The sequence below is a fragment of the Falco punctatus genome (assembly GCF_963210335.1).
Source record: "Falco punctatus genome assembly, chromosome: 18".
Classification (NCBI taxonomy): domain Eukaryota; kingdom Metazoa; phylum Chordata; class Aves; order Falconiformes; family Falconidae; genus Falco; species Falco punctatus.
In genome coordinates this window covers 3622655-3636711 of record NC_137598.1, presented here as the reverse complement: position 1 = coordinate 3636711, position 14057 = coordinate 3622655, and the positions used below count along the sequence as shown (strand labels likewise).

The following is a 14057-nucleotide window of genomic DNA, read 5'->3' as shown; positions in this document are numbered from 1 at the left end:
AGCCATCTACCATCAGGTCCTGCGACAGCTGGGAGCGATGGGCCGTGCTGACCTGGCAGAGATGCTCCACTTTCAGCCCTTTTCCCCCAAAAGCAAACCCTGAGCTCGCCCCGGTATCACGTGAGCATCAGGGACAGTTGGCAGCACGTTCGCCTGCACCCATCCTAGCGCCTTGGGACTCCATGGCCGCGGGAAGACCCAGCCCAGCTGGGTCCATCCCTGAGGATGTATTTTCCCCTCCTGCCCACAGTCAGAATGGGACCTGCGTGGGGTCCAGCCACGCAGACCACGGGGCCACGGCAGCCAGGTCCAGCGGGGGTGACGGTGGAGGGGAGCGGCCCGGGGAGCCTCAGGGAGCCCCGCTCCATCCCCAGGCACCTGCAGCTTCCACATGGACACCTGCCCGGGGCCTCCCTACGCTCATCCCCAGCCCTGCAGCAAAATCAAATGGGAGCTGAGCCCCGGGGCTGGAAATCAAGTCAAATGTCACCCACACTGGGCTGTCTCAGGATGTCGGACCACGACGGTCATTTCCTGCCGGGAAGCAGCCAACAAGCCCACCCTGAGCTCCGCGCCGCCGCGGCTCGGCTCTGCCAGAGGCACGTGAGCTGCCGAGCCGAGAGGATCGCCACGCTCCCCGAGCAGCCCCTCTGCACAGCCTTCAGCTCTGCCACCGGTGAGCCACCGCCTCTCCCCCCTGCCCGCGCCCCTCTGCCCCCTCTCCCACCGGCCTCTCTCAGGACCCGCAGCCTGGTGAGGGTGGGAGGCTGAGCAGCCATGGGGACAGGGGTCTCCAGCCCCGGGGGGGTCGCTCTCCTCTCCTCCTTGGTTTCAGGAGTGGGGTGGGTGGGTGCCGTTTGCCACAGGGCTGATGCTCTTCTGGGGGATGCCTGGCTGTGGTGCTCCCCGGCTTGCTGGGCACCGAGTGCCACGGAACGCCCCAGCGGCATGGCACGCTCCTCCGGCTCTCCCGGTGGCATGGCACGCTCCTCCGGCTCTCCCGGGGGAACGGCTGGTCTTATGAGCTCTTCTAGCAGCACGAGGCTGGATGGGCTCCACGGTGTCTTCACCGTGCGGATGCAGCTGTGCTGGCATCAGAGCTCTTACCCTTGGGGCAATAAAAGGATGTTAAGGTCAACTGCATTTCCCCTAAGTTTATAATTTTGTCACCTACCTGGAAGTCCCGACGGCTCCCAGAAACGCAGCTGTGAGACCGGCAGAGCAAGGGCTGGGTTTATGAAGCGACCACACAGCAAGGGCTCGGGTGGGGGACGAGGGCTTCCCTGCTAGTGCTGGGTCCAGCAGCCGTGGTCACCGGCGCATTTAATGGTCCGGTGCCTGCCCATGCCCCGGCCACCTCGCAGCCATTTGCTGGGGGTCAGGGGTCCCACAGGCTCGGTGGCAGCAGGACCTGAGCTCCGGAGCACGAGCTTTGATGGGGGCAGCTCCCCCCTGAATGTTGCTGCACTCCTGGGTTGTCAGCTCTGTTCTTGCAGTGACCGACATTGCTGCAGGCATCTCACTTGTCCTTCGTCCCTCCCCTCCGTTGGTCCCCAGCACTGCCTGGCCCTGGCCCTGGCTGGGGGACAGGGGACAGCCACCACCTGGGAGCACGTGTGGGTGCACGGGCGGCTGGTGTTTGTGGCTTGCATGTTGTCTGGGACGTCAGGTTATCACCTGATGGGGATACGGCACCTTTTGAGGGTTGATGTAAGAAGTCACCATAGAAGTAAAAACTGGATTAAAAAAAATGTGCATTGGGGTATTTTCGGAGGCTCCTGCGAGGGCTCAGTGCTTTCCCTTTCCTTGCAGCTACCAGGATGGCTGAGGTGACCACTGCCCTCATCGAGACACACACTCTCCTGAACGAGTACAGGGACTACCACAACTGGTCCGAGCTGTTCCACCTCCTGAACTACACCTACACCTTCTGCGAGTTCAGCCTGGATGAGAATGTCAAGAGGGTGGTCCTCTTCATCCTTTACCTGGTCATCTTTGTGGTGGGCTTGGTGGAGAACCTCCTTGTCATCTGGGTCAACTGGCAGACACGGGGCAACAAGAGCTTGGTCAACCTCTACATCATCAACATGGCCATTGCTGACCTCGGAGTGCTGCTCTCGCTGCCCATCTGGATGCTGGAGGTGATGCTGGATTACACCTGGCTCTGGGGCAGCTTCCTCTGCCGCTTCACGCACTACTTCTACTTTGCCAACATGTATGCCAGCATCTTCTTCCTCACCTGCCTGAGCGTGGATCGCTACGTGTCTCTGACCAGCTCCTCCCTCTTCTGGCGTAAGCACCAGCACCGCGCACGCCGCATCATCTGCGCCTGCAGCTGGGTCTTGGCAGCAGCGATCCCATTCCTGGAGGTTGCTCACATGCAGCTGGTCAACACCGGAGAGCCCATCTGCATCTTCATGGCCCCCTTCGAGACCTATGACGAGTGGGCGCTGGCAGTTAGCTTGGCCACCACCACCATTGGCTTCCTCATCCCCTTCCCCATCATCACTGTTTTCAACATCCTGACAGCCATGTTCATCAAGAGCGCCAAGCCAGACAGCAAGAAGCACTGTCTGCTCATCTACGCCTATATCATCGTGTTCCTCATCAGCTGGCTGCCCTTCCACATCATGCTGACCCTGCTCACCCTCGACGGCAATCACATCATCCTCCACTGCACCTTTGCCCACTTCCTCTACTTCTTCTACGACATCATAGACTGCTTCACCCTGCTCCACTGCGTGATTAACCCCATCCTCTACAACTTCTTGAGCAAAAACTTCCGCAGCAAGCTCATCTCCGCCGTGGTCAAGTACATCCCCAAAGACCAAGGCAGCCAGAAGGGCGCAGGCAATTCCTCCTCCACCACACAGCACTCCATAGTCATCGCAAAGGACAACAACCCTCCCAACTAAGGGGGATCGGACTCTCCCACTCATCACTGGCGAGTGGTTGTGGGGCGGGGGCAGCTCCCTGCGCTCACTGAGGTCAGTGAGATTGTTTTTCCTGGTGATGAGCAGACACTTTGCTTTTAAACAAGACTTCTCGGCGGGCCACCTCCTGTGCTCTGAAGGCAGGGCTGGGTGCCAAACGTGAAACGAGACGGTGCGGGGAGCTACAGGCACCTTGCCTCTGATGTCCTGCCGTAGCGGATCTATTTAGCTAAAGAAAGAATAAGAGAAAGAGATATTTCCTGTTTTCCAAGAGAAACGCTTGCAGTAATAAAGCGCGTTGCTTGGAGGTCTGAACACAAACCTGGCCCCTGGGACCCAACCCCCCTACCACCCCTGAGCCGTGGGGCTGGGGGCGTGCAAATCTTTCCCTGGACAGGATTTTCTGCACCCCCTGACTGTCACACACAAGCCCCGTCCCTGCAGAGGTGCCCGGCAAATGCTGCCCCTCTGCCGCGATGCCACCCCGAGCAGGAGAGGGGAAATCCATCCCTTTGGAACACAAACCGCTCCTCCCCATGCCTGGCAAACGGCTGGAAGCCTGATTTTAGTGAAATGAAGGCAACGTGAGCCCGAGAGGCATGACACACACCTGAGCTTTAGGGAGGGGAGGATCCATTCAAAATTAGCGACTCATTGAGAGCAATTTTGCAAACCCAGCGGTAAATGAGCGTTGGTGAAAACTGGGTTTGACTGGGCACGGCTGCTTCCAAACGTGACCGGTGGCAACAGAGGTGGGGTTCCCAGCTTGTGTTTTGCAGCAGGAGACCCATCCCATCAATCCCAGCCTCCTTTAGAGCATCTCCTGGTGGGTTTCTAAGGACACTGGTTGTGTTTCTAAACGTCGGCAGCCTCCGGCAGCCCTTCACGCCCACTCTCTTTCAATCAAAGTCATGCTGAAGCGTGCCCCGTGGGAACACGTAGGTGTGCAGAAACCCTCGGAGCCGGAGCACGGGCTGGACTTGTGGCGGTGTAAGAAACTGGAGCATCCGGAGAAAGTTCATCGTCGTCTGGATTCTGCTATGTCATGTGCTGCAGGTCAAGCCTTCGGCGGGGGAAGGTGAAAGAGCGACAGTCACTGGGAGCCCATAAATCTACCAGTGGCCTTGAGCTGCTCAAGAAACACATTTTTGAAAAAGCAAAGCATAAGCAAATCTCGGGACAGGATGCTTGCAGCACCGAGCAGTGGGAGGGGAGCAGGATGTCCTGGGCTGCGGGAGAAGCCGGGGCTGACACGGACCCTCGGTTATCGTGGGACTGGCTGGGGACAGCGCTGCTATTTACAGGGGTCCCGTGAGGGGTAAATCACTAAATGCCTCAGGGCTCCTTGTGCACAGAGATGTTCCTCCTCACTACCAGGGGATACCAGCCTTGGCAGAAAAAGCTGAACCTGTCCCTTACACAGAAATACTTTGTGCCGCAGCTGGGGAGGAGGCCAATCCCCTCGGACCCGTCCAGGGCAGCAACTCATGGCTCTTCTCGGTCGCTACTTACAGTTTCACAACTCGTAGAGCCGCTCGGACTGTAAGCCCTCCGGGGCGAAGGCTGTCCTTCGCCACCTGCACCGGCGTGGGAGCTCAGTGCCTTTGTCCCTGTCACCCTCCCGCGCACGCGTGCACAGCGAAGCCGCGCAGCCCCAGCGCCGGCCGGTGAACGCAAAGGCGGCCCCGCACCGCACGACCCACAGCTCTGACCCCCGATCTGCCCCAGGGCTTCCTCTTGCCCACACCCTGCCATTTGCTATGAAAAAATGGAAGATAATGCACTGCAACAAGACACTTGATGTGTGACATAACCAGGGCAACAACATATTAAATGTCAAGTTACTGAAACATGTAAAATTTGGTATTTGGCTTAATAAATTTTTTTTTTTACCTCTTCTAATGTATCTGCAACTTTGTTCATAGACCTCAGGGCCAGAGTGGCCTCAAATAAACCCTTACAGAGCCCTACGCAGCAACCTGGGTGTGAAACCCAGCAAGTCCTTTAGCTGGGGCTCTCAGCCCCCCTGTGAAGCCCTCACCACCCAAGGGTGGCCTGGCCCAGCCACGGGCTCCTTTAGCAATTACTGGCCCCATACCGCCGGACCATCTGCCCAGTGTGACTTTCCAGTGCCCGCTGCTGGTCGCCAGCTCAGCGACGGTGACCTGTCCCACCAGGTAAGCTCTGCCCAAGCTGCTCCAGCGGTGACCGAGACCAGCGGCCCCGGCTGATGGCCAACCCAGCAGGCAGGTCACCCCAACCCCAGAGGACACCTCGCTGCTGGAGAACAGGTAAAGCGGCTTTTGAAAACGCCAGCAGCGTTCGCCCGCTGATCTGGCTTGCCAGCCAACAGTGAAACACGGCGCTGGCAGCATGGAAAGGGCTTATCAAGGAACATAGACCCTGAGAATTTCCTAAACGGTTTCTAACAAGGGCTCTGCTCCCAACCTGCTGTGGGAACAGCCTGCAGAAATGCCCGAGTCCGTTCTCCCTGCGCTGTTCCGGGTGCCGGAGGAGGCGGCGAGGAAGAGGCCCCGGCTGCCTGGACTCGTGCCACAAATCCTGCAGAGCACAGCACAGGAGCAGGATACCAGGAATGGCTCACGTGCTTTTCCAGGCGCTCCTGAGGAGACAGAAATGCCAATCTGCACATTTAAAGAAACAAGTTCTTTTATAAAGAAGCAAGGTACAAGAGGTCAACATTTTCCATTTTATTATTCTAAATAAAAACCACACTTTGTGCTGAACAATGGAGTATAAAAGAACCCGATGTACAACGATTTTAGACATCTACTATTTGGGGGGAAAGTTTACAAAATATACAAAACTTTACAGCAAATAGATAGTAAACACTTAAATATCAGGAGGTCAGTACCTACTATTAACTTAACAGAAAGGTTAGACAGCAATTCAACTCATTTTTCTTTCTTCTGCTTAATTATTCTGATAAGAGACCTGGATGCTTTGAGAAAGGGGAGAATCAAACTGAACTTCGTGTTTTAGAAACTGGAATAAGACCACTCTCGAAGCACTGCCTTTTAGAGGGGGATTTTATGTCAGGGTTTCCCGTGAGGACCAACGACCCGGTCGCTCTCTGCAAACGCCACCGGCGCAGCTCCCAGCAAAGCATTTTCCCTCTGCGTTCCCCCCCTGCACCCCGAGGGTCTCAAAGCACTTTGCAAACACGAGTTAAACCTCACGGCTGCCCCAGGCGAGGTAGGTAAGTGTAGTCCCCACAGGTCGGTCGGAGCTACGGCTCCTCGGGGCAACGCAGCCTGTGGGGGACCCGGGACGAGCCCGTCGCTCCGGCCGATCCCACCTTCCCCAGCCACACAGCTTTCTGGTGGAACACCGGAGCTCCCAGCCAGGCTGGCCGGACTCGGGGACAGCCATGCCACAAGGGCACAGGGACAACAGAGCCCTGGCACTGGCTGGGGGCTTGGAGAGGCCCAGGACCCTCCCAGGGGAGGGAGCTCAGGTCTCTGACCCCTCTTGGGAAAACCCCGAGGAGGAGGAGCAGGGAGCGCTGCAGGTCCAGAGCTGTCCCTGCACCCCCTCCACAGACAAGACTCGCTGCAGATCTCAGGATGTTTCAAGTGGGAATGATTCGTTATAACACAGGAAAGAATCCAAGACACAGAAACACCAGGACCCGAGTGCTCTCCCCATCCCACAACTAAAAACAACGGGCAGAAGGCGCGGTAGGCTTTTGCTTTCCCAGACCTGTGTCCAGAAGGGTGGGTTTGCTTTGCCCGTTAGTGTTTCAGTGTAAAAGCTTCTCTTTTTGGTTTATGTGCACAAAAGGCTTTTGCTTCACAGCTTAGCTAGGTACGGGGCTGCAGGCGCTGCGGTGGGGCAGCGCTCCAAGCCATCCAAAAGCTCATCGCAGCTTCTGGGACATTTTAGGAGGGTCTCGAGGCTTTAAGGACTTGGCTCTCCCAAGCCTCGCCTGCCCCCCTCGCATCCTTCATAGCAATCTCCGGAGCAGAGCCGGCCGCATCCGTCCCTTGTCTACCAGCCCGTCTTGCCACCACCAGGACAATGGAAGAAACCTCATAACTCCAAGAGCTCCCGGAGGAGCCTCCAGCGACCCGTCGTCAAATCCCATGCTTTCCCTAGGGCGCCATGCATTCTCAAAATGATTTTTTTGTTAAACTCAGCACTAAGCTAAGCATGGCTCCGCAGAGCAGCTAGAGAACACCGACCGCAGCCTGGCAGCTGACCGGTACCGCAAGACCAGAGTTGGGAAACGAGAGCTCCAGCAGCAGACACGGCACAGCCCGGCCAGCCCCAGCGTTGGCCATCACTTTGGTGCCTCCCTTCCTCCGAAAACAGGCTCCAGGCACCAAAATCAGGACAAGTCCAGTTTAACACCCCCCCAGGGCGATCTCAGCTGGCCCCAAACTTCTCTGGTATTGCAGGGACTGGGGAAAGGACACAAGCTCCCTGTGGCCCCTCGTTTCTCCTCAGCAAGGTCCATTCCTCCCACCCCACCTCCGTGCAGCGGGGTCGGACTCGGGTACTGCAGGTCCAGGGGGTGACTGAGGGTGACACAAGCTCAGGATGAAGGAGCTGCCTGGGAAGGGTCATTAGGTCGAGCCAGGGCTCAGCACTGACGGCGGGGACATGGCTCGACACCAGCTCTTGTCTCTTCCCCCGTCACAGCGGGGCCGGACCTGGAGCTGCCATGGTGGAAACGCAGCTTTAGAGGCAAACGGCAGGGATGGCCGGGCTGAGGGGCAGGGGCAGGGGCTTCCAGCAGCTGCACACCCATGCACCCTCCGACTCCTCTCTCCCCAGGATTGCCAGCTCCTCCTGCTCCCGACAGCGATGCGCCCAGCTGACGCGGAGATGCGCTCTGCGAAGTCCAGGAGACGTCACAGCACCACTGCCCCCCCAGCACACACATTCCTGCTTCCCCAGTGCCGCCGCCCCCAGCCCCTCCGCAGACACGGTGGTGCTGAGCCACCCCCCACTCCTTATATTGCTACAGAGCTTGTCTCGCAGGACCGCAAGGGGGACGGGGCTAAAGGGAAATTATCATTCGATGGGGAAGGCTGTAACAGGAGTAAAGCGACCCGGCCAGGTCCAGGAACTGGTACAGGATGAGAAACAACGGAGGCTGCCATTTCCCTGGGACGCTAAGCACCATTATGCACTAGATGCTTTGCATCCCCCACACGCTTCGCAGGTACGAGCCAGCAAACTTCACCGCGCTCCTGGGAGGTAGGTAGGTACCACAAGTGTAACCACCCTCATTTTACAGATGAGGAAACTGAGGCAAAGAAGTGAAGTGACTTGCCCAAGGCCACAGCGGAGCGGGGGGAGTGACCCCCAGGAATTCCTAGCTCACCAACCGTGCGCCCAGCCCATGCCGCTCCTCTGCCGTGGGATGTCCCTTCGAGAGGAGGGGAAAGCGGGATGAGTTTACGGGGTTTGCAAATCACTAGTTTCTTTTTGTAACAGCATATCTTTACAGAAGCGCGGGAGCCAATTTACTACGACTGTGGCTTGACAGCCCTGAGCGCTTCCTGTTTGTGAGGTAGAATGAGTTACCTAAGGGCAGCCACAACTCATGCTGCGGCATCGGAAATATTTGTTCCTCTCCACCTCTGCCCCACAGCAGGATAACATGGGAAAAAGCCAATCCCCACCCTTCCTGGTGTAAGCACTGCCAGCACAGGGCTGACCTCGCCAGCGCAGCTGGGAGAGCCCACCGCGCCGAGGAGCCCCCAGCCCGCACCCGACGCATGTCTGGGAGAGGCTGAGCTGAGGTTCACGGCAGCTGCTGCTGCTGCCGCCGGCCCCCAGAGCTGCTCTGCTGCAGCCCCAGCCAGCGCCTGCTGAACTTAACAGCACGATTTGACAACAAGGTGTACGAACTCACATCGCACCAACAGCATCCTGCAACGCACGTTTGCCACGAGACATGTCCGGGATGCGGCGATCCACGACGGGCAGCCGCGGGAGGGGGCAACCCCCAGAGCAGAGAGGAGTCCTCAAAGGTACCTTCCTGGGGGTTAAGGCAACAGCTTCGTCGTGTCTTGTCTGCTGGCATCCATGCAGCCGCAGCGATACTGCGCTCTGGCATCCAGCGCTTCCAGCGCCTGGCAGCCCTGGGACACACCGCGCCGGCAGAGCACGATGTGCACAGCTGCTGTCGGCAGAGGAGAGCCAAGGAGACATTGGCACACTCTCAACGGCCAGATGCAGGCTGGCAGAAATTAGGCGTGACCATGCCACCACAAAGTATCTCCCAAGGACCAGTCGACCCCACCACACGAACCTGCTTCCCCTGCTCTCTCCAGTTCAGCAACTCCTTCGAGAGATCCCTCTGCTCATGCACCTGCCTCTTCCCTTCCACGCGGCCGCCCGGCTGCTCGGGCTCCTCAGAGAGGTGGTGTCACTCCTTCATCTCCTCCTTCGGAGATGGGGTCCGGGGGAACGAGTGAGCGGTGTGTCACAGGCACGGCAGAGGAACTGCCGGCCACGCTCCCGGCTCGGGCACGGCTCCTGCAGACCAGCGCTGCTGCCTGGGAACTGGGAACTGCCCTCGCCAGCGACAATCACCCTCCTACTTGTTTACCACCAGGTATCCCTCCTCACCTGCACACGCACACTCAGGTGCTTGCTCATCTCCCCTGCAACGAAGCAACGACGTCAAGCTGATTCTGTGACATGGACTTTGCTTATCTCCTCGCAATAGCAGCAGAACCCCAGTGATGCCCAGAATGAGTCTTTTTTTCCTTTTTTCTTTTTTTTTTAAATTCCTTTTTCCTTTTCTTCAAGTCCAGCACTATCCTGCTCTGGCTCTGTCCCTCTCTACTGAGGTCAGATATGAAAAATCTTAGCAGCATCAGTTTGTGGACAAGGTCAAACTGAGGGTTAGCCTAGTCAAGTGGGCTAAAAGGTTAAAAAAAATAGTAATATAATCTAGATTCCAAACCTAGTGAGAAATGCTAAGAACACAGAACTCGATGGCCTCTAACAGGACCAGAGGTAAGTAAACACGACAGACTTCTTGGAAACAGTGATGTAGCTTACGTGCTGTTAATTTGTACAATGCCACCAATCTAAAATGCCCTAGCAAGGCCAAAAAAAAAAAAAATATTTAAAAAAATAAAAAGGAGGGTTCCATTCATGATGCCTGACCATTAAATAACATAAATGACTTTTTTCTTTTTTTCCACAGCTTCTGTTATTAGCATTTGCTCCTTTGCTGGCTCTGCCCTGCCTCGCCCCATCAGCTGTCCGTGTTTTTCTCCGCATCTTTGGAATGGATGATATACATGAAAGTCTGTTCGATGGTGAAGTCTGGGGGCAGGCTGCCTTTATGCACACCTATGTGCTTGCTCATAAGGTTGAGCGTGGAGCTGTAATGCCCGCACACAGTACAGCGGTACATGAGGGCTCCCGAGTGCGTCCGCAGGTGGCACTTGATGGTGGAGCGGCCGCGGAAGAACTTGTGGCACACCTTGCACTGGTAGGGCTTTTCTCCGGTGTGGATCCTCCGGTGATAGTTGAACTCACTGGTGTGGGCAAACCTCTTTCCGCAGACCTTGCAGCTGTACTTGCTGTTGCCTGGCTGGTTTTGCAGCGCCAGGTCTTCACTCAGGAACTCCTCCGGCAGCTTCCTCTTCTGCAGGCCCTGCTGCTGGAGACGGTCTCCAAAGCTGGGTCGGATGTCCAGGCTGCCCCCGCACTTGTGCTGGCTGACGTGGTAACGATACGCCGCTTCCAGCTTGAAGCTCTGGCCGCAGAAGTGGCATCGGAAAAGAGCCTCCTCCATGTTCTGGTGAACGGCCAAGTGCTTCTCCAGGAGGTGCCGATCCACAAAGCTGTTGGCACAAACGGAGCAGGAGAAGACCGAGATGCCCAGGTGAGACAGGGTGTGCCACATCAGGCTGCAGAGGCTGAGGTGCCTCTGGTCACACACGACACACGTCTGGCTTTTCAAGTTCACGTGGTCCAGGATATGGTTGCGGACGTTGTGGAAATCTTTGGCCAAAGGCTTTCCGCAGGCGGCACACGCCAGCTCTGAGCCAGGCCCCCCCCCAAACATGGGGATCTTCCCCGGCAGCGGGTCACTGGGATGGACGATAACGTTGTTGTCGAAGACCCCTTCTCGTCGGTGGAGGGTCAGCTGCCACTGGGTGAAGAACTTGGTCTCGCACATGTCACAGGAGAAGAGAAAGATGCCGATGTGGGACAAAACATGGGTCACCCTGGAGTTCCGGTCCTGGAAGTGGGTTTCACAGACCTTGCAGTTCCCGGTGAGCAGATCGACATGGTCCCGCGCGTGCTGGCGGATCAGCTGGATGTTGGGCTCCAGGACCTTCTTGCACACCTGGCAGGGCATGGCCTTGCTGTCCCGGCTGTCGTTCTCAAAGGCCAGCTCTTCTTCGCTGTCGTCGCTCAGCTCAATAACTTCTTCTGAGGGGCCCAGCTCTTCACTGGCATCTTCGAAATGCAGTTCGTCCTCGCCCAAATCCTCCAGCTGAAGCTCATCCATCTGCCCGAAACCTTGCTCTTTGGAGTGGTCACTGTTGCTGGGACAGGAGTTGCTCCCCATGGAGACGTCCAGGGAAGGATCAGCGGTAAAGAAGCTGCCCTTGCCGTAGTCACCGTTGCTCTGGACCTTATACTGCTGGCAGGAGCTCGCAGTGGTTTGAACAATGATGTTCACACTGCCCAAGCTGGGCTGCGTCGCCATCCCCGCGGTGGGAGCGAACTGCCCTTGGTCTGATTCCTGCTCTGTCTTGGGAGGCTGCTGGGGATGCATCAGGGGAAGCATCTGACTGGCTTCGCTCACGGTATTCTTGTCGTCCTCTTTGTAGCTGCCTGACACCTCCCCATGCAAGACGTAACTCCGTTCGGGGCCAAAATGTTCCCCGCCGCTCCGGATTTCCCCCAACGAATGGCTCTGCTCCGAGGAGGTGCTGCTCAGAGGACCTGACCGGCCTTCGCTCATGGACAGGGAGGGTTGCTTCGTGATGGCTGAGCTCTCCAGGTCGGGGAAGGTTGAGTGGCAGGCCTTCAGCAGATCTTCCATGCCCAGCCGCTCTGCCACCTCATAAATGACGCCTACATTGATCAGGTCTGTGAAGAGCTCTGAGGTGTACACAAAGCTGAGGATCTTCTCGAAGTTGGCTGGCGTGATGAAATCCACTACGTAGGTCCTAGCAGCATCCAGCCCCGTGTTCAGAAAGAGGTTCTGGAAGTAGCCTGCGGCACAGGCCAGGACAGCCTTATGTGCAGCAAAGGAGCGGGTGCCCACCAAAATGGTGACGTCGCACATGGTCTCGGAGAGCCTGCACTTGTTGAGTTCCTTCAGCAGGTTGTTGGGGTGATTGGTGCTGTGCAACTTGATCCTCATGCCCATCTTAGCAGCTGCTTAAGAGTCCCTCTCCTGGTCAGCTTCTTCTTCACGCATTCATCAGCTGCTTGAGCAGGAGGTGCTTGGCATCCAGAAACTGGCAGGGCAAGCGGCTCTAGAGAGAGGAAAATGCAAAAAACGTTAATACCTTAACAGCCAAAGGACACCGTTCTCGTCATACTCGTTTTCCACCTTCCTGACGAGCAACAGAGAAGCAGCAGCACAGCTGCTTAGACAGAGCTTGACTAAAACCTCCCCGGGAACTTCAACGGCTGACTCTTCAGGAAGCGAAGGGAAGGACGTACAAAGCAGAAGGTGCGAGGTGACAAAATAAAAAGCCATTTACTCTGCCAGTGGCAGCCTTAAGATCCTGCTTCTATTTGGGCATGGGCAGAGGTCCCCCTGCCTTGCAGCCCCACTCAGCTCTGAAACGGCCCCAACTGGTGCCTGAGACACGGAGATCCTCCTCTCCCCCAGGGATAACGCTTCTCCCAGAGGGCTGGAATCGTGGATTCTCCCCCAGGTTCTCTGGGTCCCCTGGGATTTCTCCTCTGCGACACCGGCACTTGCAGCACCTTTCGGTACTCTTCGCTGGGCGGTTTGTGCCATGTTCCCTGGCACTTCCCACCCAAGCTCATCCTCCCAGCTTGTCCCACTGCTTTTGTCCCCCTGTCCCACTCATGGGTGCTCAGCCAGCTCTTGGGCCACCCGGGGCAGACATACCCAGGGGGCTCTGTCCCCAACCCCCTGCCTGCTGCTCCCCGTGACAGAGGACATGGACCCCAGAAGCTGTCAGATCGCGGGAGTTTGTGGGAGAGGGAAGGAGACGGGGCTGCCTCGGGACCCAGCGCCAGGGAAAGGTTAAAGGGGGCTGAAGGGGCTCGTCCTGCCCCCGGGACGCCCCAGGACTTAGGCAGGGATGGAGGCAGGGATGGAGGCAGGGACAGAGGCAGGGATGGGGGCAGGGATGGAAGCAGGGACGGCCCCTGGAATACCACGCACAGCTAGGGAGGATGAGGATGGCTGGGGAAGGCTCTGGAGGGGGAAATGCTCACCAGCCCAGAAAAACCCTGGATGTGGGCAGCTCCTGCAGCCTGGGGGTCCCGGCCTGGGGACGGAGAAGGGAAGGGGGGGCCCGGGGGGCTGCGGGAAGCCGGGTGAAGCCCCGGGCGGGGAGAGGCTCCCCTCCCCGGGGGACAGGGAATCCCGAACCTGCCGCAGGGGAAAAGGGAGCAGTTGGGGGGGGGGGGGGGGCAGAGACCCCCGGGGGCTGCAGGAGCCACGTGGGATAGCACGGGGCTGGGGGGCCCACGGGAGCGGGCAACGAGAGGCCGACGGGGGCGGGGGGATGGGACCCCCGAGGGGGTGGGCAGGAAAGGCCCCGCGTGGGGAGCCCCGGGGGGGGGGGGGGGAAGGGCGGCGGGAGGCCCCGTCGGGGGGGAGGGGGAGGCCCCCGGGGGGGGGGGGGCGGCGCGGGGCCGCCGGGGCTCCGAGCGGGGCTCCGGGGGGGGCAGCCGGGGGCCGGCGGGGCTGCGGGCCGGCAGCGCTCCTTACCCGCCCGGCGCCCCGCACCATCCCGGCTCGGCTCACACAAAGGCGCCGACCCGCCCTCCGTCCGCCCCGGCCGCCGCCGGAGCCGCCTTCCGCCCGCCGAGCGCGCCGCGGGGCCACAGCGCCCCCCGCGGCCCGGAGGGGAGCTGCGCGGGACGGGGCACGGGGACGGGCGGGGACGCGGGGAACGGGACACG

At 58.6% G+C, this 14057-nt stretch overlaps 3 protein-coding genes across 4 annotated transcripts in view; 1 reads left to right on the top strand and 2 right to left on the bottom strand.

The window, feature by feature from the left end:
- The window catches only part of NACA (nascent polypeptide associated complex subunit alpha), a 47502-nt gene that overhangs the window by 23761 nt on the left and 9684 nt on the right, over nt 1-14057 (bottom strand). The gene's annotated exons all lie outside the window — the stretch shown is intronic.
- Nucleotides 65-4824, top strand: ACKR5 (atypical chemokine receptor 5). The gene is made up of 2 exons (XM_080368347.1): nt 65-676; nt 1813-4824. Exons 1-2 carry the CDS (start codon nt 226-228, stop codon nt 2913-2915), a joined length of 1554 nt encoding a protein of 517 aa, XP_080224473.1. The 5' UTR covers nt 65-225; the 3' UTR covers nt 2916-4824.
- On the bottom strand, nt 5630-14054 carry ZBTB39 (zinc finger and BTB domain containing 39). Of its 2 annotated transcripts, none has more exons than XM_080368338.1 (2): nt 13864-14054; nt 5630-12424 (listed from the first exon to the last, which is right to left on the bottom strand). In XM_080368338.1, the coding sequence occupies exon 2, from the start codon at nt 12313-12315 to the stop codon at nt 10177-10179; it is 2139 nt and encodes a 712-aa protein (XP_080224464.1). In that variant the 5' UTR covers nt 12316-12424; nt 13864-14054; the 3' UTR covers nt 5630-10176. The 2 variants fall into 2 exon arrangements, with proteins under 2 accessions (XP_080224464.1, XP_080224465.1); XM_080368339.1 differs by lacking the exon at nt 13864-14054 and adding an exon at nt 13365-13535.